Raw genomic sequence first — 25,234 nt, 5'->3', positions numbered from 1 at the left:
AAAAAGAAGCCAAAACAAAGAAAACAACATTATTCTCCACTCCAGAAGGTCTACTGAGAGCAGCCCAGCAAGCTTTGCTACTCTTTTGCTTCCAAAAAGCCTGCCACGTTTATTCTCAGTCCGTATGCCAGTGGTCTGAGGCCATGTCTACCACTACTTTCTTCTCTTATGAAAACTGAATACAGTGACATAGCTATTATGCTTTAATGAGCTGACTAGTGTTCGTCATCCGTTACTGGAAATGAAGAACAGAGGCACTGCGGCAAAGCAGATGGCAAACCACCTACAAGACAGCTCAGCAAGTAAAGCAGAAGGTGGTGATGGCCATGGGGATCTCCTTCGACTTAGTGACTGGTGAGATTATTCTGAGGGTTGAGGGGCAGTGAAGAAACTCTGGAAGCCAAGAGAACCCAGAAGACTCCATGACCCAGTGACAGTGGGATTATCAGATGTATCTGGAGAGAGGAAGGTGCAGTGGAGTAGAAGAGGTGTAAGGAAAAAGAAGATATAAGGAAAAAGTGGTAAGTGAAGAAAATTTAATCTACAAGAAGAAAACAGATCACATGAGAAGGCATACAGTACAATACCAAACAAGGGAAAACATACAGAATCAGAGAAACATTCAGATTTGGAAGGACCTTGGCAAGTCTCCAGTCAGCCTTCTGTGGAAGACAGGCTGCTCAGGGCTTTAGCCAGTCAAGCCTTAAAAACAACTGTGGATGGAGACTGCACAACGTCTCTGGGCAATCCTTTCAATACCTGACTGCTCCATGCCAAAAAAGTTTTCTCTTAAATCCAGTCAGCAACTTTCTTGCTTCAATTTATGACTGTTCTCTCTTGTCCTCCCGCCATGCAGCACTGTGCAGAGCCTGACCCCATCTTCTCAGTAACCTCCTCCCAGGTACTAGCAGACAGCTATCAGGTCCCTGTGAAGTCACCTCTGCTCCATGCTGAACAAGCCCCATTCCCTCAGCCTCTATTCAAAGGGCAAGTGCTCCAGCCCCCTGAACGCCTTGGTGGTCCTCCATTGAACTCACTCCAGTTAACCAACGTCTTCCTCATGCTGGGGCATGGAGGACACCACTGGATGTGGCACTGCAGATGCAATCTAATGGCTGCTGAGTAGAGGTGAACCATCACCTCCTTTGATCTGCTGGCTATTCCCCTGTCAACAGATGTGTATGCAATCCTACATTCCTTTCCCAAATTCTACCTACTTGCTATATTCCTGTTCAACGCTGTTTCCTAGCCTTTGAACCTCCACCTAGCCACTGCTTTGCCTACTGTTCCAGGAAACTGGAGCACCACAGTCAAAAAGCTGTGCATTTCATACCCTTAGACGGGAGAGGAACTGTTTGCTCCTCCAAGTTTTCTATGCATACATTAGTAAACAAAATTTGTCAGCATTTTTTTAAATGTATATGTTCTCTATTCTCAAGCAAGCCAGGTACTAGGCTTGAAAATCTTGAGGCAACCCAGAGAACTATCTGTGGAAAACCAAACGACAGTTTGGCCTGCTACCCAGAAACATCCATCACCCAGCCTTTTTCTGTTGGGATCTGTGTTGAATGACGTCTTCTGCAGGTTAACAATTAGTTTTTAGCATAAGGGTCCTGTGTCATCGTCATCATCTCCCCAGGAGACAGAAACAGGCTGAGTGATTTTTAGATTATATGCTCTGATAAGATACAGGCTCCTGACTCACTGTGTGCTTGTGCCATGCAGGCCACCTGCTCTATGGAGCTGCCACCATGGACACCCTCAAAAAGGTTTAATAATGATGTTCTCTCCAGAGATGTAACTCAGATCATGCTCTGCATTTACATTCTCTATCACTGACTAAAATCTTGTACATAAAATTCTATCAATTGATAGGATCTAAGACTAGTCACTAAAAAAAGATTGTAGAAACGTTATTCCCTATTAAACAAGAATCTGTCAGGTCTGTAGTCATAAAAACTGTAAATGAACACAGGAATTGAAAAAGCAGGGCAGATCAGTGATTTACCCAAGCAGGTATCCTGTCTGACTATACCAAATATCAGAAGCATCACAGAAACAAAACAAAAAAACCAACACCACCCCCCAAAAAAAAAACCAAAACCACAACCCCCAAGGAACCCCATTATAAAGACATATGGAATAATCGCCTTCGAAAGACTTCTCTTCCTAAGCGCTTGTTTTGTACCCTGAAGCAGTTGATATTTCCTATTAATTTTGGATTTTATACTGCTCTAACTAGAAATGTTCTCATCATCCATTTAATTGCCTGATTCCTTTTCCATAGCTGCTAAGTACTTGGCCTGGGGAAAAAAAATAAAATTCCCTATGTGGCAGAAAGTTCTGCATCAAATCATTCATCGTATAAGAAGCATTCCTTTTTGCTACTTTTAATCTGACGAGCTTCCATTACTTTTTTCCTGCATTCTCCCCCACTTTCTTTTCATGGTTGGGAGTCAATAGGAATTTTCAATTTATCTCCTCAATTGTAGAGATGTAAAATAACAACTGCGCTACCTTTCAAAATCAAAGAGATTCACTTTTTTTCACATTCTCATGAAGAAATCTCTTGATTTAAAAGCAGCTCTTGAAGTGAATGGTGTATTTCACACTATCTCAAAATTATTCCCACCCAAAGACTGCCTGAAGTGACAGAGTATCTGAAGTTACAAAAGAGAGAACGAGACTTACTTCCTTTCTGGGGAAAGATTATGGAACCTTATGCAGAAATATAGGTGATGAAGCACAAACAACTATTAATGTCAAGCAGAAGAGGTGGCAAACAGCACAATAATTCGTTGTGTCTTGGGATACACTCAAGCCTGAAGACGTACAGGGGCAAAGCAATCTGCTCTGCTTCACCATGCTGGGCACTGTGCTTCCACCTGGCTGTTCCGGACCATCCCAGGAGCTCAGGAGGCTTGGGGGGCTCGCGCAAAACATGGTTAAATGCTGCCACATTCACCAGCTGCACACAAACTCCAATTACTTTGTGTAGCTATATTCTCCAGCAAGTTCGGATAGATTTGTCATGACGATTCTGCCAAACCGCAAGTTTTGAGCTCAGAAGCGTCACAATATTATAAAAAACCCTATACTCAGTAGTTCAAGTATAAAGAGCTATCAAGTGAAATTGGCCCAAGTACAGATCCTTGTGTCACCACCTTCTAGCCAACTTATGCCAATTATCTTAAAATCTATGCTTTCCAAACCTATCAAAGTGACAAACCTTTGTTAAGGAAAAAACCTGCATCAGTGTAGTTTAACTAAAACTTTGTGATTACAAATGCATACAAAGATCATACTTAGTTTGTTAACTTTCTCAGACTTACCTAACCAGAAGTAAAAGCAAATTACAATTACTTTACAACTTCTTGAAAAAAAAGGGTTTGCTATTTACGTACATGACATAAAACATTTACAGATATTACAGCCCCTCAAGCAGCCTGCAATATATACAGAAAGCGAGAGAATGAATTTTCCTCTACTCCTTCCCTTCCATTTTATAACAGATGAAAAAAGCAACGCTGTGACTAACTGCTGCCATGTTTGATCTCCAAGTATGTCCTCTTCTGTTTCTGATAATAGTTCTGGACGATATTATTTGTTTTCAGAAAGCATTATCTCAAATACAGCAAAAGTTGTGTCACTTAAGGTAAAGTTTTCTTCAATATATACAATTACTGGGCTAGAATGACAGCATTCCCTAGAAGACAGCACTTTAACGTGCAAATGGAAACTTCGTTTCTATGCCTGATGCATTCCCTCCTGCTATGCAACATCTCCATCCATCCCTCAGGTTCCCATACACACAAATTGTTATATATCCTTCTCTGTCAAGTTCCAAGATTGAGGGAACAGAATTATTATGAAACAAGGAAATCCCATTTTAATCTCATGAATAGTGTTTTATATCCAAGGCTTAGATCCATGCCAACTAAATTAAGGTTCCAGACTGAAGTGTCTTAAATTGAGAACCTCATATAAATCTACAGAAAGATATAAATGCCTCCAAAACAGCAGCTCATCTTATTTAAGATCTGACTGCCTCCACAGTTTGGGGTGATTCTATTTCTGATTTGGGGGGTCCAGGTAGGTGTCAAAATGTAACAGCTACAGACACTGGTCCCAAACGTCAGGCATATCTTTTTGTGGCATTTCCTAGAACAGCTTTCTTAAGCAGTTGGTCAAAAAAGCCTTGAACACTCCTGCAGAACACTGGTTTTATATCATCAAAGCCCTTCAAGGAATACTCCGCAAAGTTTATTTCAAACATATCTGTTATTAGGACATATCATGCTAAAGTGGAGGAAGCCAACATGTTCAACAGTGTCAATAAAAAGAGAAGAAAACAGCCAGGGTGCTAACTTGACAAATACCTTTAAAGAAATACAGCTAGCTAGCAGTGCTGATGTATGTCTTGAATAATTATTTTGATGCCTGGAAGTTCTTGTTGTTGATCAAGTACACACTCTGCTACATGGTGTACAAACAGAGGACAAGTTATTTCTGCCCCAGGGAGCTTAGGAGAGACACTATATAAATACAGACAGACAATAGAGGTACACAGTTAAATGAGACAACACTGAAAAGTATCATACTTACAACACATCATCTTAACAGTTATCAAGATTTCTACACATGCTGTACAGCAGCTGGAAGGAGGGTGAGCTAGCTCCCTGCATGTTTACAGAGTATGCCTCAAAAGTGTGCAGGGAAACCAGGTTCTTAGAAACCACAGCAACGGCTCGTAGTAACTTGTATTCTTGACAGACTAGAAGTGTCTGCTTTCTTCCTGTTACTGGAGGCAGTATATTAGTTAAAGCACAAATAAAACCATGAAGAGAAAGAAAAGTGGTTTGATACAATACTAAAGTATGTGGAGAAATGTATGGAGATCTTGATCAGTCAAAACAATGAGCTCATCTTTGCGAGTGGATTAAGGTTTGATAAGATCAGAGTAAAAGATTCAGGGAAAGGTGTAATATTACAAGAACTTGGATAAGAGCTGTGTGGACAGATAGGAAAGATGTTATTCCACAGGTGTTATACAGAAAAAAGGAAGAATATTTAGATTATAGCTTGGATGCCTGGACTTACTGGAGAGTCAAGCATTATACTTGGTCACAAGGCTAAGTGAGGGACAGAACAGCAGCAGTGTCCACGGTCATCAAAACACGAATCACAGACAATTTGTCTGGATATGGAGGAGGAGAGTGTAAAAAGCTCCAGTTTTCCACATCTACTCAGGTCCTCAGATATAAAAGAAATTAAGGTGCTGGTAGAAGACATTTTTAATCCAGTAGGTTCTAGACAGGTAACAATGTTCCTTAGCTCTCAATGCCGTTTAAATACTCTGAAATGGGTATGTTGCTAACTTAGTCACAATACAGAGCAATACATAAACAATACGAGGCAAACAAAGCCATGCTACATAGTCGTGATGTAGGCATTCATGCTGACTCCACATGACAGCTGTTTCATGTACACAACTTCTATAATTTCTTTCAAATTATTTGGCTGCTCAGGAAGAATAAAACACTACCTTAGTACAGTAATGCTTGTACAGAAATTATATTAAACAGCATATTTACTGAAAAGAAAGAAGATTCAAGAATACAGAAAAGACAGGAAACAAAGATAAAGTGGTACAGAACTGACGTTTTCATCATGCATAGTAAAGATTTTTCACTTCTCAGCTTAGTTGCCATAGCCAGTTACCATTTGAATCATTACACGACATCTACATCCCACTATCCTCACAATTTAATTAGAAGCTAAGTGATACCCACTCTAAACATCACCAGCACCCACAGTACCGCCTCCTCCCAGTGACCCACATGCAAGGGGCCCACAAACCCCTCCTGTCAGCAGCCAAAGAAACACCCATCACTGGGACAGATGCTGTCACTGGCTTGCGGAACTTGTGCCTTCTCTAGGAATCCAGCAGCAGGTCTGAGCTAGCGAGTACAGTAGGACTGCTCCAAAGGATGAGTGCTTCACGTTGCTTTTGGTGCTGAGCTTATTGAAAGATCACTGCTTATTTGCCCACATGGCACAAATACCACGATGACTGGCAGACAAGCAGATGGACAAACAATGTAAGTCAGGAAAGAGAAGACTACTAATAGGGCTTGCCCAAATGCTAAATGTTTCAAGGAATACTTTGAAACACTGAAAAGGAATTTTGTTGCAGCGTACACCACACCAGCCTTAAATTCCTTTCTCATTAATCCATGGGTGTGTTGGCTTTTGTTTTACCCACTAGGCAGGGGGCACTCAAAATCCTCATTAGGAAGTGATCTGCAGCTATGCACCAGAGAAGAGTACAGCCTGTAGGATTTCAGATTTCAGCTAAGGCATTGCCTAGCAAGAAGACAGAGCAGCAGGTACATTTTCAATGCCATCTGCTGGATAAGATGGACAACTTTAATAGGGGAGAAACCACTGCTTTCCATCTATTGTCATCCGCACATACCAACAGTTCCCTCCTCTTCATACCTTACCTAAACAGAGATAAGAATGAAGTTGTCTTAATAAGAACATCTTATTCCCCACAGTCTACCAAAGCATCCAAGAAAACAAACAAGCTAATAGTTATGAAAACATCTGGATGAATAAAAATGACTACATGTTACTCCTGCTGAGAATTCAAGGGGTTCTGACAATGGAAAATATCTTAAATTTGATGAGAATACCTGATGCCTAGGTTGCAAAACATATTTCTGCACTGGGCCCATCTCATTTCTCATCCTAGAACAGCTACTACTTCTTTCTGAAAGCAGCAGTGACAAAGTCACAAAACAAGAAGGTTTTTTGCCTCTTGCCTAAAGAGTATTTTTCCCATTGGAAAGACCAACAACTGGCAGAGTTCACTCAGCTAAAGGAGTAGAAACAGACTTGTACGTCACAATAAAATGGAACAGACCACTACTCTTTAACAGACAGGTAACTTCTACTGATAACAAGTCCAACGCAGAAAATACCCTAGAATTTGAGAACTGGTATTTATTAATACAAGGTGAATAAAAGGTTGGATTCATCCTGAAGATGAGGAAGAACATTCTGACTTCTGTGAATTATAACTTATATTCTGGTCATTCAAATTGCAAAGCTTCATTAAATGTGTCTCAACTGACTGCAGAAACCACTGATGATACAGATATCCATAATTTCTCACAAAGCACATCTGGACACATTCCTCCTGTGATAGTATAACCAAGGAACTTCATGAGGGTCATTCCACCAGAGTCTCCAGGTCTATCCTGCCATTTAGACAGCTATTGGGTCACGTGGATTCAGTAAAAATTCAGGGATAAACATGAAACGGAGTCTGGCATGAGGCTGATACAATTCATATATGAGATGCAGCAACAGATTGCACTCCCAGGTCCTCAAATATGAAAATTGTACTTGCTGACGTGAAAAAACAACAATTGTTAATAAACAGATATTCTGCTCTTCAACGCTCCATATGGCAGTCTGATGGATTAAACACCAGCAGAGTGTTGATCACTCTAAAAGCTCATATTGAGATGATCTGGAAAATCTGTCTATCTACAATTTACGAATTCTGGTTAATTTAATTAAAATGCTGCATCACTAAGTGCCTTAATATGTGGAAAGCCATAAGCTTGTGAGGTTCCTGGCACATGCCTGCTTTCAGAAGAAGCTACAGAACAAATTAGCAAGAGTCTCCTTTTTAATTCAGGATATACAAAAGGAGGACTCCTGAGCTAGAAAATCAGTCTAAGCTTACATGCAGGGAGAGCAGAAAAATCTCCAAAATAGGCAGAGGGATAGGTGATACAATAAGGCTAAGGATGTCAGTAGCATGAGAGAAACAAGAACATAGGCTGTTAAGGTACTGGTGACTTCTTTGAAAGGGGTCAGCCAAGGTTAAAGAAAACTAGATGGGTTATAAATAGTTAGCAGACAGAAATGGAGAAAGAGGTCTGAGGTTCAGGAGAGGAACTGTCCTCTTGCAAGGGGACAAAGGCCAGGAAATCCCAAGAGAGAAGGAGCCCATGATCAACATGCTTGGCCAAAGGTAAACCCAATGCTGTAATATACCCTTACCAAGGGAGCCTTGAGATCTGACTGCTTCTTAAATCGAGACTGCCTACAGCACATACAGAATCAATTACTGCAATTTAGCTAAGGGGTGGTACCTGTTCATTTTCAATTTGGTGCCGATGCCATGAAAGAGAATCCTTGCGGCTGAGCCAGCTTAGAAAATTTTTTCCTTGCTAGAAGCATGGCTGGATGAAAGAATACAGATATTCCCAACCAAAAAAAACTCTGACAGGAGACAGGTGAGTAAACTTCTGGGACGTGAAAGCAGATGATAAGTTTGGGAAACAGATAGAAAACCTTTTCCACATCTGTAGCAGCTCTGTGTTAATGAAACCCAAGACATTCCCAGTACATTCATTACTGTCTCTGGAATGGACCCATGTATATTAATTTTCTTACACTTAATATCTACTTTTGTTTTTCCTAAACCAAAAAAGACGATGCTGGCTTAGTTGTTAGCAGCTGAAGCTGAGGATGCAGCATCAAGGGTTTTCCAGGCATGACTGCTAAAAGTTGAGGAGTCTGAAAAAATTAAGTGGTGTTATCAGGGAACTGTCCCAGAAGAGCAGACAGAAGTCCCCATGTTACACTACTATCTCAGTCCACTATAATTCAGCAAAGCATAAATCCTTTTTTCCTTTTTGCATTCTCAAAAATATCTAGCGTAAAGAGAAAAATTTCAAGAAGGAAAGAACAGAAATTTTCCCTAGGAACACATTAGTTAGGCTCATTTCTAACACTAAACAGAAACAATTTTGGATTTTGTCATGCAGAATGATCATCTTCCTTGGAAAAAGAGGAGTAGCCTCTCTTATATGGCAGTTGGTCCCCTACTTGTACAGGTAGGTGAAGTTTTACCTTCAAAACCCAGGAGGATCGGTTGACTTTCTGCAACAGAGGATAGGGCATGCGAGGAGGCTATGATGAAAGCCTGATTGCGTTCTGCATCTAGCACAGCATTATAAAGGAAGACTGTCACACATTAAAGGCCACTTCAACTGTGTTTCTACAGCTTATTGCATGACAAGAACAAACATTGACATTTTACAATGCACACCCCTATACTAATCTTTCCTATAATGGTAGAACTCAGAAAAATTGATCTGGAGTAAATAAAAAACAAAGCCATGTGCTTAGAGAATAAATCCCATTTTAAAAAAGCCCAATCACATTTACATTTTGCTCTCCAGTATCATCTCTATGCTTCCTCTAGACTATTTCCAACTACTTCTCAGGACGTGTGACTGAGCATGCTGGAGCCAAAGTTAATTATTTCCATATTGAAATACAAGAGTACTGATCTTCTATACTATTAAAACCCTAAGAAGAAGTGCCTAAGACAGAAAGCAAGGCGGGAAATAAAACCTTCCTTCCCCTAAGTCTTCTCTGCTTCAGAGAGACCAAGCAGCCTGCTTTCAAAACAAGAGCAAGTGATATAAGCAGACAAAAGCAGATCTGAAAGGTGAGCAAACCCCACAAGCCACACAGTCATTATTACTGTGTCGACAGCACACTTGTTAAAAATGTATATTTCAATTTTCTGTATTGCTAAAGGTCCCAATTTGCCCACGGATCTAGCTAAGCTGCCATTTTCTACCACGATAGAGTCTAATCTTTATTTAATGGATTTAGCATCTATCTTCACTAGAGTGGTCTCTAAGGGAAAGGGGAGGGGAGTATGAAGGGGCATGAGGAGATGATCAGAGCCCCCCTCTCCTTCATCCATCCGGCGCTCATGTTTGTGTTCAAAATTCAATTACCTCCTTATTGATACTTCACAGAGATATTTAAGCTGCAAACATGAAGCCCTGATTTCCCAGGGGGCCATGCCCCTCTCTATTTCACTGCTCTGCTTCCCCCAGGGTGAATTCCTGAGGCGTCCATATTAATAGGTAATCAGTCACAATTCATTTATTAAACAGCTAGCAAGGTTTATCAGCCTGCCCTGATTAGCCGGAAGAAGCCACTGAATTCCTAATTTATTTATGGAAATGTAAGTGTCTTTTTGAATTCCATTCATGAAAGACAGGGGTGCCATGGGTCTGGCACAGTGAATTCTAGCAGGGAAGCAGCAGGCAACCCGGAGACTGAGGACTTTGCAGCTTCAGCCCGGGAAATGCACTATGGTGACCCTGGCGTGATAGATAGATTCAGGGCCAGAACCTCACACGAGCATTCAGAAGCCAGCTCTTCAGAGAGCAGGAATTGCCATCCCTTGCAACTAGAGAATTACCATCCTGATGGCTCAGGGTGTGGACGGGCTGAAAAAAAGTTCTCTAAACAGAGCAGGTGATGTGGTGAAACTGGGTCAAAATAACAATAAAAAAAAACCAGAAGCATTTTTAAAAGTCCGAATAAAACATTCGGAACAGTGATGAAAACAACTGCCAGGTAACACTAATATATGCATTTGCGTATGAAGCTCAGCTTTTTGAAAACTGCAGACTGTTACAACCTTTTGCTATAATCATTTCAACTGATTTTAAAATACAACAGACACTGTCACTGTACTTTCAAACTGAGACACGGAAGCTCAGTGATACTGCTGGATTACCAGAAAGTGAAAACAGCAAACAAATGAAAAAGTCACTTTTCCATTGTTTTAAACAGAGAAATGGAGCACCCAGTAAAAAACAGACCTTGAAGTGAAAAGACTTATACATGCACTTAATACATCTTAAGGTAATTAAGATACAGCTTCAGATAACATAAAGCTTATATACAGGCCTCTGAAGGTTCAAGGCTATCACTGGTGAAAAATCACTTTCTTTTTATCCCTTTCAGCTGCACAGAGATCTCTGAAACTCATGTTCACCTGAATTCTACCCACCATAGCTACTTCACCATGTAACAACTAGGAAAGATTATAGAAAATGTTTGTTTCCTTTTTTTCTCCACACAAATTTGTGCCAAGTAACTTTCACTGTATCCCCCCCTCTATGTTTAGTGACTTTTCTGAACTGCTCAACTGGGAAGTAAACATAGGGATTGTATTTTTGAAGCCTCCAAGCAAGCAGGATGTCCCTCAGGCAGATGCAAAGCCAGAAGAGTATTTTTAATTCATTTTTTCCTACATTACTTGTATCTCAAAACTGACAGGGTTTAACAACGTACAGCGTTATATGGAATATAGACATAAACATGTTTAAACATACTGAGAGCACTTCTGTCACACTAATTCAGTATGCCACTCCATAATATTGTATCTAACGGAAATTATTTCACTTCAATCAGAATTACTTGAAAAATTATTTCAAAAAGCAAACAAAAATCTTATGTAGTTTAAAACTGGCTACACCTATGTTTACCCTCTGAATTTGCAAGCACAAGCTCAATAGTTGCATACAAGGGTTTAATTCACTTAAGATCTCATTACACAGAAATTTCACTAGTGTATAAAAACCCATATAAAATCCCCATTTCGACTAAACTAGCACAACCCATATCCTTAAATAAAAAAGATATGATTTCCTCTCAGATGACAGTGGTCAGACATGAAAAGATATAGTACGTGCAATAAATACATCCAAAATGCTAGGAGGAATGAGTGTTCAAATTCATCTATGACCAGAACTTGTGTGTTGCAGGTGTTTGCAGTCAGGGATGGCATGGGGAAACAATTCCTGGAAGAAGCATCTTTTCAGTGCCTGAAAAAGTAATCAATAGCTTAATCGTTATTAGTTTGTGTTTTATGCAGACAAGGGTAATTCAGCAAATTTTTCCTACTACAAAAAGTAGCTCCAAGAAGAAGGGGAAAAAAGAACTTACAGGAAAGATTTCTCAGTACCTTTCCTCCATTGCACAAGGACTTCCACACTGGCACAGCCGGCAGACATCACAGAATTTTACAACAGGCCCAAACATCTAATCAAGATGTAGCTCTCAACAGGCAGTTTCTCCAACCCTCATTGCTCAGGGAACTGCAAATGCTACCAATGAAAGTAAAACCACCTGTTCCCCTCCTCAGTCTAGCCATACCTCACCTTTTCCCCCTTCAGCTGTAAATTCACAACTGATTTCAAGTGAGGGCTTTGCAGAGTACACAAGACAGAACTCATCACAGACCAGGACACTCGTGCATGTCCTTACTGGGGAGCACACTGAGCACCAAACTCAACATTATTTTCACTCCCTCAATACATAAGTTCCTTACCATACAGAAGACTACAGCACCATCCGTAATGGACATCCAACCCATGCTGCCCAAAAGTATTGGAGAATATAAACTGTAATCACATTGCACTTATTTCTAGTCTTCACAGGTGGTATTTCTAGTTATTTCTAGTCTTCGCAGCTTTCAAAACACAACCAAGTGAAAGCAATGCAGCACTGGCTTTCTGAAACCAAAGACAATTCCTCCAGGTGATGCAAACTGTTGTCATTCATGTCAGTAGATGTTCCTTCTCTGGTTCTGTTTAAGACATCAGAGTTTTGCACTGAAATTATTACACAACGCTGCTTATGTCAGCACACACACCCAATGAAAGAGCTTACCTACTCAACTGCCTTGCATTCATATCTACATGTCAACTCCCCACATGTCACCCGCTAGCTTCCCAAGCCATCAGCCTCCCAAGCCATCGGCTTCCCTCATGCAATGCACTGTCAGTACAAAACCACACATTTGGAAAAGCAAAACTACAAAACAGTACAAGAATAGAATTTAGTACTATAACAGAGAACGCATCATTACAATCTTTTAACTACTTGACTCACTTTCAAACTAACCATTTTAAAGGGCATTTTAATATAACCAAGCCTGATACAGAATTCCCAGTTGAACTCAGCATGATACTGCACATGCGCCAAGGCAGAACTGAGACTGGTGTTCCTGTGTAACACCCAAAGGAAGGGTTTGGAAATAAAACCCTGAAGTATCATATAGGTATTCTTTCCTTTCTAAATGCCACTTGATGACAAATGCCTATTACTCTGCTGAAAATTACTGTTCATACTTTCATCCTCTCCATTTCCATACATTTCATCTAGTCATCCATCTTACACATTTATTTCTAATGCTCCTGCAACAATGCCCATATACTTCTAAGGTTACTACAGTAACCAACTGCATGGCTACAATAAAGGCTGGGATAATTATTTCCTGTCTTTCTTGCACACACATGCAGTGCTGATAACATCACACTTCTAGTGACTTACACAACGAACTTCACAAACCACACACACAAAAATAATTTCCTACGCTACTTAAATGCTGTAACTTAAGTGACAATCATTTACACCCAGATCAGAACACAATTCAGAAAAAAAAATGAGAATCTCTAATTGACACTGGAGAAAATTAGACACTAATTGCATTTGCTGTATTTTGCTGATGACAATAGGATAGTATTTGCCAAAAAAAAGTATTACGAGTTCTTTAACGACCAACAGGTTGTTAAGACCTTTGTCATGCAATTCATTGTAAACGTAACATTTCCAACTGCAGAGAGCCCTCTAGAGCTACCACAGGATAACAGTTCAGCAGACCACCGGGAGAAGGGCACCAACACCACTTTATTGCAACACTTGGGCTCTTCACAGATTCGCCTCCAGCTATCAGATCAAACCTGATTTTACCAGGTTCAGTAGAACAGAGATTAAACCCTACAGTCACAATTTCGGACTAACGTCTGTTGAATTGCCACTGAACCTAAAAAACTAAAATGTAACGATAGGTTTCAGAGACATTGTGCAAGGACTTAAAAGACAGACTTGTATTAGTTATGAAACAGATCTTTGTAAAATCACCAAATATCTGGAAAGCCAGATTTTACATGACAGTGTATACTCACACCAAAATAATTGGCACTTTGTGCAGTTTAAACGCTATTTGGATATATGTCTCCTAGCACAGAAAGCTCTCCATAAGGAAATGCTCTATCAGTGTAAAATAATTTCGACACAGAAGATATATTCTGCTGAACTTTATCACAATAAGCTTCACCAGCTTTCACTACAAGTGCTCAAAACAGAACCCAAGCAAAATCTGTTTAACTGGTTATTAGACACTTCTCAGTTGCCACCACTCCTGCGCCTGCACTGTAGCAACCCATCAGTAAAAATACCTCCTTAAAATTAAATTATGAACTGACAATCTCTACTTATGCAGCACGGAGTTTCCTATTCCCCTCTCCCCAATTACAGTAAAGAGTTGTAACATAAATCACAGGAAAATAACTGAACTGTATCCTTTAGCTCTACTGTCAAGACTTACAACTGTGAGAAGCAGTAAGCACAACTTTATTCTCTCCTCATTGTGATCAAAAATTTCTGCAAGAATAAAATTTCTGAAAGAATAAACCCACCCATTTTCTCAGAACCAAAACCCATCAATACATAACATTTTGGGACTGACAACTGAATTACAGCATGCCAACCACAGGTTTGGTTCCACATTTTAAGAGCTTAAGTTAACCACTGAAAGTTATGAGCTTAACTTTCTGTATGTTAATTCATCAGGCTTAATTATGATACCAGTTTGCAGCGTGCTCAGGGAACAACAATCTCTTGGACACTTTAAAGAACCCACAAACAGCCTTCAAACATGCTTTCATGGGCAAGTATAAAGTAATGTTTTATTACCAAAATAAATTTCTAAGAGCCAGCACTTCACTAGAGGGGGGAGGTGAAGAACAAACTTGCAATGAATATGATGAGAAGAGGTAGTATGTTTACTCTGCTGGCAACGGCATTAAGCACCCTTTTTTGATCTCCAGCTAGAACTCAAAAACCACAGCAAAACGCTCCTGTACAGATGGAGACAATCCAAAATGTCTCAGCACCTGGCCAAATTCACATTAGGATTAACAATTCACAATTAGGATTTTTAATAGTGAAGTAAGCAATAGGTATGTAGTAAATTCTCCATCACTATTGATTTGGTTTAGTGAGGCAGGATTATTTTTTTTTTCTAAAAAAGACAGTTTTTAAACAAGGGAATTCAGGCCAGAAATTGATTCAAAGCAGCCTCCTAGCCACATGATCAAAATTTTTCTTGTGACTTTCTAAACTGTAGTTCTTTCCCACAGCTCAGGCTAGGTCTCATTTACTGGCTCCATTTCCTAGAGTGGCCTTTTAGGATGCTCTGAAAGCGTTGGAAATAACTGATCTCTTTAAATTCTAGTCTTCTCAGAAGATTGCCCTTAGGCCTGAAACCAAATAGACTTATACTTACAGAGCAACATATGAATAAGAGCAACAAAACACTGTTTTCAACACTCAGATCTATAAAGTGGCTGGAACTAATTAGTAGGATCCATTTTAACTTATCCTGAACTTACTAAGATATTTTATGTTGACTTGAGAGGGGCCTGAACTGAGTCATCTAAATACAGAGCTGAAACAAAAATCAGACTTAGTATCAAAAAATGAGGTTTGTTCCCTTTCCCTCCCTGCACATTTCTGTCCTACCATCTGACCTCTGTTCCCTATCTCTTCTTACCTGTTCCACAGTCTCATGATCAACCCAGTATTAAAACCCCTACCTTCAGCCAGTCTATCCTTTTATCTCACAGTATTATGCAATTGCTACGTATCTGGTAAATATATACTTCCAAGCACCCTTAAAAACTAGGATGAACAAAATGTTTTCCATTTGACAAGGTCTCCTCTTTCCTATCTCTTTTCCAAGCTCCCTGTGTTGGTCACTCAGCTCTGTGAATAAATCCATTTCCCCCTCACAGCTTCCTCAAGCAGTAGCAACAACATGAATTTCACCCTTACTCTGTCCAAGCCAGCACCAAGCCAGAGGAGACCTGTTATTTTTACTCTATAGACTCTTAGAAAAGACCAGCCTTATAAGTAGCAAAGTAAGCCACAAGAGCTCTCAGTCCAGTACAGTATCACACTAGGTCCAACTAATACATGAGAAGCCCTTTTATAGCCATTAAAGTTAGATTTGTTTAATGAAAACGAAATAATAATTAAAAAAAACCATCAACCCCAGAGCAACAATGAAATTGACCTAAAGAAATCTGTAAGAGGAAATAAAGGCAAAGCAACATTGCAAGGAGACAAAGTCTTACATTATTAGACTAATAGATATAGCTGGGGAGGAAATGCAAGCTTCCATGCACTCAAGTTAGTAGCTCTTTAATTAAAAAACATATGACATTATATTGTTAAATTTAACAAGATCCTGAAAAGTATTACACAGAAATGTAGAAATAGGTATATTTTCAATAGACAGAGCTATAGAAGCTTCAGGTTTCTGGGAATACACCAACTGCAGTTGGGGAGGGTTGGCAAGAAACCTCCCTTTGCCTGCTCCTCTGCAATTGTGCAGGACAGCAAGTACCTCTCACCCTGGCAAAGTCCGCTGTTGGGGGCAACATACTACAAGAGTACTGGTCTGAGTATGGCAGCTCTCATGGTCCTGTTAAAAGCTGCTTCCTGAATTGATATAATGTTATGATCTATGCTATTACTGGCCGAAAACATTAATTTAACTCAATTAGTTGCTTCATCTGCCAATCCCAACACAGCACTTAAGCCAAACCAAAACAAAACCCAACAAAAAACACTCCCCCTACACAACATGCTATCCTTGAAGTCAGGAGTGCAGTTCCCTGTTCCAGCTATTTTTATATCAAGCTCACCGCTATATTCACCAATGCCATTTTAATGCAGAAAATTCTCAGAGAAAAAAAACATCACTGTTTTATATAGATCAGTCACTTCTCTGTCCTAAACCCCCAAAAGCCCATGGCCGTAAACTCCAGTCCTGTTGGGACACATGGATATGCTACGTTTTTGTAAGAGTTTTATTCTATCTTACATCCAGTTTCCAGTGCCTAACAAACTGCAAATAGCTATCATTACCTCCATGCTATTAATACCAGTAAATCTTTGATATTCTGAAATAAAGCTATTGCCTTCTTTTATAATCAAGTACAATGTCCATGCATCAAGGATCGTTATTATAGAAGACGGGGCTTAGACATAAAACAAAAGGTATGTGCAGGTGACATCAGTTGTACGTGCCTGTGCAGAGACACTGAGCAGACCCCCACCAAGACCCTCAGAGGGGAGCAAGAACACACAGCCATCCTCATTAGAAACACATCAGGGCAGTAAACTACATGTGTAAACCAGGGTCATAGCAGAGTTCTCAGCTTTTTCCCTTCCCCCATAAAATGTGTATTTCTGCAGGAGATATATGGGAACTAGTTATGAAAGTCAAGCAATTAAAAAGCATTTCTGAGGTATTCATGGGACTGTACCAGCCACAAGTGCCTGACAGCTCTACGCGTGTGCAGGTCCCTGGAGAGCCATCACACTTCAATTACTATCACTAACATTAGTCATTATCAGGCTGGCTTCAGTCCCTGGGGAAGGCAGCTTGTGATGACAATATCCAGCCTCTCCTTGTAAAACAATTCATTAGGCAAAGCGGAACAGCTGGGGCAGCCACGTGGAGGTCTGCAGAGTGGCCGCCCCACCGGGACCTCCAGCCCCCCTCTTCCTTTTGGAGAGGGGCTGCCACCGCCCCCATGACAGCTGTAAAAGCCTCTGGGGACACTTCAGGTTTAATCAGTGCTCCTTATACTCAGGGGAAGCATTTGATTGCAAACTTAAACTAATGGCACTCAGAAGGTTACAACAATCATCAGATAAGAGGCTTTAGGGCATTTTTATCTTGTTCTAATGCTCACAAGTTAATGAGGCAATAAGAGACAGATACTATCAGACCTGGTCTAGCAACATTATACAGCCGGGATGTTCAGAGCTGCATTTATTGGGGATGCAAGAGGTAAGGTGGCAAGTCCGTTACTGATCTTCCAGAAGACTTCATGCTCAGAACAACTGAAACCACTCAAATCAACAAAATACCAGATGATTTTTTCATATAGCCTTGTATGCATTATCACCTGCTTCAAAACAGATAACTGAAAAGGAATATAGCAATAACCCACCGACCTACATTCAGTCTATTTGACAAATACAGTGTATTTCCTTTCTCAAAGCACAAACGCTTGCTGAATGAAACAGTGACATTGATCCTTACATACCGAGTAATTCCACTGACTCTGAGCTAGCAGTGCAAACATGCCACCAAACAGGCAGATAATCCCTGGTATTAGTATGGATACATACTAGTAATTTTTAACCTTTACACTGCTTGCAAATAAAGATATTTTTATATATAAAGTCTGTAAACAGCCGAGACGAACCTTGCTTTTCTTTTTTTTAGTTACCCTGCTTGGGTCCCAGGCTGAAAAGCACTTGATATTGAGATCTGTTTGTTTCATCACCACATTCTCATTTTACTTCTACTGACGACATACACAATATTCTAATGATGCCTTCCTGTGGCATGTAATAGCTGCAAGCAGGGGACAACAACAAACAGCATACAGGATAGGATACTTAACGATAAAGGCTTTATATGCTGTTTTTTAAAAATCTGTGATTTTTTCCAATGTCTTGTAAAAGAAAGTTAACGTGAACTCCACCACGCAATTAGGGAAATAGGGAGGGACACACGAGAAGGCAAATAAACCAATCAAGCAGAACAGTGGTAGTGCCAGAAACTGATCCAAGGTCTCCATAATCTAGTGCGATTGTCAGTAGAATCAGCTGCGGCTCTGCAAATAGGTCCAGCTACCCACACTGTGGAAGAAAATGCTCTCTTCACTCCTGCCACAAGCCAAAATTTACAGGAAAACATTTCAGACAGAGGTGATACACACATCTTTCCAATATTTGTAAATACAGAGGAAACAGTCTATTAACACAGAACAAGTGAGAAAGTTTTAATTGGATAAAGGTTAGTATAGATGGCGAAAGAAGTTTAAATATTAAGTACAGACCAGTTGCAAAGGTTTGAGAGTCCCTACCAGAGCATCTCCTGAGATTTGTTTGGCATTTCTGTGTTTTTAAACCGTAATGGAAAAATGCACATAACCTTATGCTTGATCAAACTTTTCCCCATCCTCAATTCCTCCACTGACAGTAGTCTACAAGTTATCCTGTCAGAATGAGAGTAGCAAAAAATAGGCTTCTGACAGTATAATGTAAGAACATTTTGTTTGTAGTCATGTTTCTTTCTGTGCCAAGCATGTGGCAGGTAGAAATGCTTTAATGTGACAGCCCATTCCTTTACTCTCATGGCTAAAAGCTCCTCCGTCAAGCCCCACTGACCCCCTGCTTGTCTAGACAGATGATGGTGGTTTCACTGTTCATTTCAGCCAAGACACACAAGAACCTCTGTGTATGTTGAGGACTATTCTCTTCCTCTGCCTAAAGAATGACACTGAATGGACTACATTTCCCTACACAGAAAAACAGGTTCCCCAGCCCAAGTTGCATAGACTCATCACCTCTGTGGATGGAAGTATTTAGAAGTCAGTCCATTCATCAACCCCAAAAAACACGAAAGCCATCACTGCAATACAAGAATCCTTGTGTTTCTAGCTCCTCATCAGGTAGCTCACATTTAGGCAGACCATGGAGTTGTACCTGAGGTCTCCTGCTTAAAGCCCATGAGCTGAACCAGCTGTTCGGTGCTGTGTTCAGCTGAGGTTGGGGAATGCAAGCTTTGAATGAACTTACTTCTAGAAATGATCTTAGACCACAGAATCATCAAATCACTGGATGATTTGGGTTACAACAGCTCAGGAGGTCTCCTACTCAAAGCAGCATTGATTATGGGGTCAGATCACGTTGCTCAAGTTATTTATTCAGTGAGGTCTGGAAAACTTCCAACAGAGACTGCACAACCACCCTGGTGGCTGCACATGTTACACTGCTTGACTGACCAATGCTAATATTCCAGATGTCCTCACAAAGCACAAATTACTGCTTTGAGTGGCATAGCAAAAATCCTGCAAAAGCTAACGGTGATGGATCAGATGAATGATTTCAGTCTTCAAAGTAGTTTGGTCAGTTAGTCTCCAGATTAATCAGATCTCTTCCTCTTCTCCACTGACACTGAAAAGGCTCCCTTCTCTTAGCTAGTAAGTAGCTATATCAGCCTTCACTCTTATCAATATAAATTCAGCTCCTCTTTTCCAGAAAGGATCAAATTATTGCAGCATTTCTTCCTACTACTGAACAAAGTATAGGAGTCAAAGAGGACTTTCAGAAAAGACATTTTTATGGAAGGAATACTAGGGTATAACACAAATGTTTTGCATGGGTTTCTCTCTTTTTTGGGTGTGTGTGTGTGTGTGTGTTTGGTTTGGTTTGATTTTAATAAAGTAAGTCATACATCCTGGTTGAAGTACTCAGGTCACCTTTGTTTTAACAAAATTGGATCCACAAACTAGGCATGGGGATATAGAAAAAGAGAGGAGGAAGATAAGAGAAAAGGAAAAAAGACAGACCTTTCAATAAAGATCAGGTAAAAAGCATCTCATGGTAACTCAGCTTTTATTTGGCTGTTGTGTTGAGCATCACTCATTAAGATCAACAGCAGTTTTAAGGGCACAGTTAATCTGCCAGCTATTGGGCCACTTAGCACATGGACCTTATACTTAACTTTGGAAACTCCGTTACCCCAGCTAGATGGATGCTGCCTAACATTTGAAAAGCTATTTCCAACATCAGGCTCCAGAATTAACAACCATGCAATGGCAGATGTCATCTTAGCATTTCTAACACTCATACATCTATGCACATTTAAAAGCTATCTATACAATCACGGTGTTTACATTTTTTACGATAATCTCCCTTCTGTAAAAGGTGTCCAGCAGACTTAGAAAAATTCAATCAACTGCATTTGGTGGTCTCAATGCACACCTGACATAACGGAAATAATTCTGTGAGAAAATAATTACCTTATTACTGTGACAAAAAATTAGTAAGTCACAGGAAAAAAAACCACAAACAAACCCCCAAACTATATCATCTAAAGAAAGGAGATTCCACGTACACAAATATCAACAACAGGCATCAAACAGAAAATAAAAGCAAAGAGAAATTGCAGAAGTTTGAACTTTTGACACATTTAGGAGAGTTTTAGAGGTTTTTTCCCCCTTTCTCAAACTCCAATAGTATATACCTCCTGCAGCAAGCAGAGTCATCAGTGCCTGGAGGCTAGGATGCTGTATTAGTACTCGCCATCGAAATCCACAACAGCACTTTCCCCTCAGAGTAAGGGAGGGGGAAGAAGGTGAAGATGCAGAAATTTCTTGAAGCTTAGAGAAATATTTATTCTACTTCACCAGCAGACAGAAAACACCCTAAGGATCCATGCAGTATTTTTTCCATATATGACAGTTACCTAGATACAGCATTTGTTTTATGGTAAGAATGCACAATTTATGCATATGGGTAGTATCACATTTGATATCATCAGTAGACTGCATCTCCCTGATTTTGTATTTAAGAACAGTCTGGACCTCCTTTTTTTTTTCCTTCACAGAGAGGGCAACACAACCACACACCCACTTATTTAAAAAAAAACAATAGCAGCCAAGGTCCAGACTCAATTTCTACCCTCACCATCACAACCTAATCTCCTGGCAAGTTAATGCAAATCAAAGTGAACACTTCTCTGACACTGGTAGCAAAGCGTGTTCCTCTCCCAAGAGAGACCTGTAAAACAGGACAGTCACTGACAGCAGTACAATTACTGACACAGATACAGACTTTATGGACATGTTTATCTCTGCTGTAAATCCACACTCTCTCTCCACTCCGATTCATGAGTCATAAAGAAATTGCAGATAATGAAAAAGTTGGAGAAATTTACAGCGTGTCGGAAACCTCAGACAGCCAGAAGAAATTAAAGAGCTGACTGAGGATAAATCACACAGGTACAATTAAAACTTCCTATACCTTCTTCACTTCCAAACCAGGGCACAAGCCAATGGAGATGATGAAAAGTTGAGGTCATGACTCCTCTGACTGTAATCATTTCTTAACTACCTACATGTCAAAATTAGCCAATTCACAGATCACATATGAATGGCAATTTCAAGCCGGCATTCTGATGTCTCGCTCTTCCAACAGGAGCTGCCCCAGAAGAATCCTGCCTGTAAATAAGCCACCCAGTGAGCAGGATAAGGTAAGGTGATTTCATCGTCCCTCTGCAGATGCAGAGTATCTCTTACCATAGCGCTGTGCATTAAAATGAAGAAGCAGATGTACAGTGTGGGAGGAGGGTATAAAGAGAATCAGGAGAAAGGCCAAGGTTTCACCTAGGAATCATGGCAGCTTGGACATCACAGTGACAGGGCCATATAAACACCTGAACAGACAACGTAAACAGTCTTTTCACCTCTCTGAAGCAATCAAATAAGGACCAAGAATTACTATGAATGAAAACTGAAAAGAGCCTCCATATTTTTTCCTACTAAGGAAACAAACACAACCATTTCAACTGATTGTGTAGTTCCTGAAAAACTCCGTGATCATCTCCTAATCCACAAATGAACAAACCAAAATTTGACACATTTTCTTGGAGATACTAACTCTGCTAAGTAACTCCTTAAGCTAACTTCATATTACAGAAATCCAGTGTCCAAAGAGCATAATTTTGTTGTCCAGCTATAAAACTCTGCCTTCAAGCTTTGAAGCACATGAAGTATACTGTTGCGCATAAAGTCGTTGCCAAACACAGTACTAAATAACAAAATAAGGGAGAAATATGCTTTCAGGCAAAACTGAAGCACGATGAAGATTCATTCAGCAAGGCAGGGAATGTAGAAACGAAACAAGAAAAAAAACCATTTGCTACAAAGAAAATTCTAAGCAGAGCAAAAATAACTGAAGTACACGTACCTCAATCTGCTTCCCCCTATGCAGGACAGCTCATCCTGCAAGAGTAAATAAACCGTGTATTTTAAGTTTAAGGACATAGTGAGCACTAGACTCAGCATACAATGTTCTCTTCCAAGCCAAGCATATTTAGAACAATGTAGGTGACTCCAAAACATATTTTCTTTCTTCTTGTTTCAAAGTAATAAAGATATACTAGTGCTAGAAGCACTATAATTCTGGAGGTGCCGGCTTTTAGAAAAGGCAAAGTGAGCATCCTCCTTACTCGTTTGTCAGCAGTCAAGATGTTAAGAACACTGCTATATCCTTCTAATAACTGGCACTGAGATCTTACTGCTGTGGGATCTAGATCTGGATCCACATTACATGATCCTCTTTATTTTCTTCTTCCCTCTCTAAAAGTCAGTTCTCCAGCTCCACCACAACACTTTAGGTAGTCTATTTCACCAAGGAAATAAGGAAAAAGAGTTAATGTTCAGGAAAGGGTCTGCTCTTCTACATAGATTCTAAACCACCATTTTAGCTAACAAGAAACCACAAACCAAAACAATCCAGTTCACTTTTTCAAGCAGCTTCCCAGACTGTGGGGTGGACATACAACTTTTACTAAAATGGACCAAGAGGTTTCAGAAGACACCTTGAGACAGACACCCCACTGACACCCTGAATATTAAACAACTCTTTACTTACACACACCTGTTGATATGTTGATTTCCTACAAATATAAGAATCTGAAACATTTTGTTACAAACAAGTGTATATACAGATCAGAAAAGGCACTAGGCAACTGTACTGCAGGAAGGGGGGGAGGCGGGAGGGGGCATGTTCACAAACATAAAGTAAAGGTTCTGAGCTTAAAAAAGCATTTGCTGATTGACTCAGGACTAAAGAAAAAGTAGTTAACAGTCAGGATATATTTTTATCTGATCAATTACATCTTTGATGCAAGCTTATTTGGGTACGAAGTCCAGGTGTTTTGCATGGAGCCTAAAGGCTGCCTCTCGGCATTACCTGTAGACACTCCCTAGAAAAGACAATCCACTACAGAAGAGAGACGTTTCCGTAAGTGGATAGATACATTGTCCTCCCTCCTTTACTTACTTTGATTCCAATTCAACAACTTACACAAAGTTCAAGTTTAGTAACTGTCAGGCCCTGTTTTTCAGTTTAATAGGCAATACAAGTTCAGTCCACCAAAGATGGAGCCCCTGATTTAAACATAACCTGCCTACAATCAGCATCAAAAAAGGAAGGCAAAAAATTTAAAAAAAAAACCAACCCCAAAAAAACCAACAACCCAATGAGTGAGTTCACATTCTACCATGTAGGGAAGAGATAGCCTAGCTTTGAAATTATCCATGTCAAGAGTAACCTGCAAGGATCATAGGCAGAACTAGTATGTGTTTTTCAAAATATGCTACAGTTAAATCCTGCTTAAGGAAAAAGATGAACTGCTCTGCCCCTCCGAACCTACAAAAAGCTGAACTTGCAGGCAAGAGATCACGATAGACAGCATAGAGAGAAATGAAAAACCAAAGACTACCAATCTGAGAAAGAATGGCAATCTGTAAATAGGTTGGAGTTCAGAAGGACTCCTTTATGATTTTCCAGAAATTTCAGAGGCTGCTGAGGCTGCAGAGGACTACAATTCACAACCAAGGACAGCTTAACTTGGGAGCAAGGTAGCTGTTCCTCATTCACGCACCTATCTGTCTCCTGCTGTCTCTGGAAGGGTCTCTGCATTACAGGGACACCTCAGTGATTTCTGGTAGCAGTTTGCTTAACTACCATGCAGTATAGCCTATTACTAAAATAAATAAACAAACAAAAAAAGCCACTGTCAAACAAAAGGTCCACCACCTTGACTCTGACATGCCAATGGCAAACGCATATAGGAAAGCACAAGAGCAGGGAAGCACATCGCTGTACCTGTCTCGTAATCTTTCCCAGTTTTCTGCATCTCCAAGATTTCCAAACCACTGGTGACTTTTCTTAGTTGGACACTCTTGATGGATTTATCTTCCAATAATTTATCTCATTTATTAAGCGAGATAAACTCCATGCCCACAACCTCCAGTGGCGATGAGTTCAGAATTTAATGCACAGTGCAAGTATCTCCCCATGTCTGTCCTGACTCCCGTACTATGAGAAACAGCGAAGAGCCATTCCCTGTTCACACTTTCTCTGCATTAATCAGTTTTACAGATCTTTTTCACATACTGCACCAGTTGTCTCTCTCCAGGCTAAAAACTCCTAGTCATTTACTCATTCTTCCTATTAACAAAAATTATCACTAACGGACTAAACCCTGACTGACTTTTCCTTTATCAGTCTGTGCTGCTAAAAGATGGGCAACTTCTTGCTGCTCACCTGACACCTCCCAGATCATCCAGGTCTAATTCTTGGGCCCTTGATAGCTAGCATCAAATAGCTC

The 25,234-nt window shown here is 40.1% G+C and overlaps 1 protein-coding gene across 9 annotated transcripts in view; it reads right to left on the bottom strand.

Moving 5' to 3' along the window:
* Positions 1–25,234, bottom strand: part of LIN52 (lin-52 DREAM MuvB core complex component) — a 62,103-nt gene that overhangs the window by 28,982 nt on the left and 7,887 nt on the right. The window contains exon 6 of one of the 9 annotated variants that reach the window (XM_037393849.1): positions 3–3,040. The exons of 5 other annotated variants lie outside the window; for them this stretch is intronic. In XM_037393849.1, the coding sequence (XP_037249746.1) occupies positions 3,039–3,040 (2 nt within the window). In that variant the 3' untranslated portion in view covers positions 3–3,038. Of the gene's footprint in view, positions 1–2; positions 3,041–6,480; positions 6,507–6,559; positions 11,724–22,803; positions 22,839–25,234 lie in introns of those variants that run through there. 3 more of the 9 variants (XM_037393845.1, XM_037393844.1, XM_037393848.1) reach the window with 3 other exon arrangements.

The sequence above is a fragment of the Falco rusticolus genome, chromosome 7 (genome assembly GCF_015220075.1).
Source record: "Falco rusticolus isolate bFalRus1 chromosome 7, bFalRus1.pri, whole genome shotgun sequence".
Lineage (NCBI taxonomy): Eukaryota > Metazoa > Chordata > Aves > Falconiformes > Falconidae > Falco > Falco rusticolus.
This window is presented reverse-complemented; position numbering and strand designations above follow the sequence as displayed.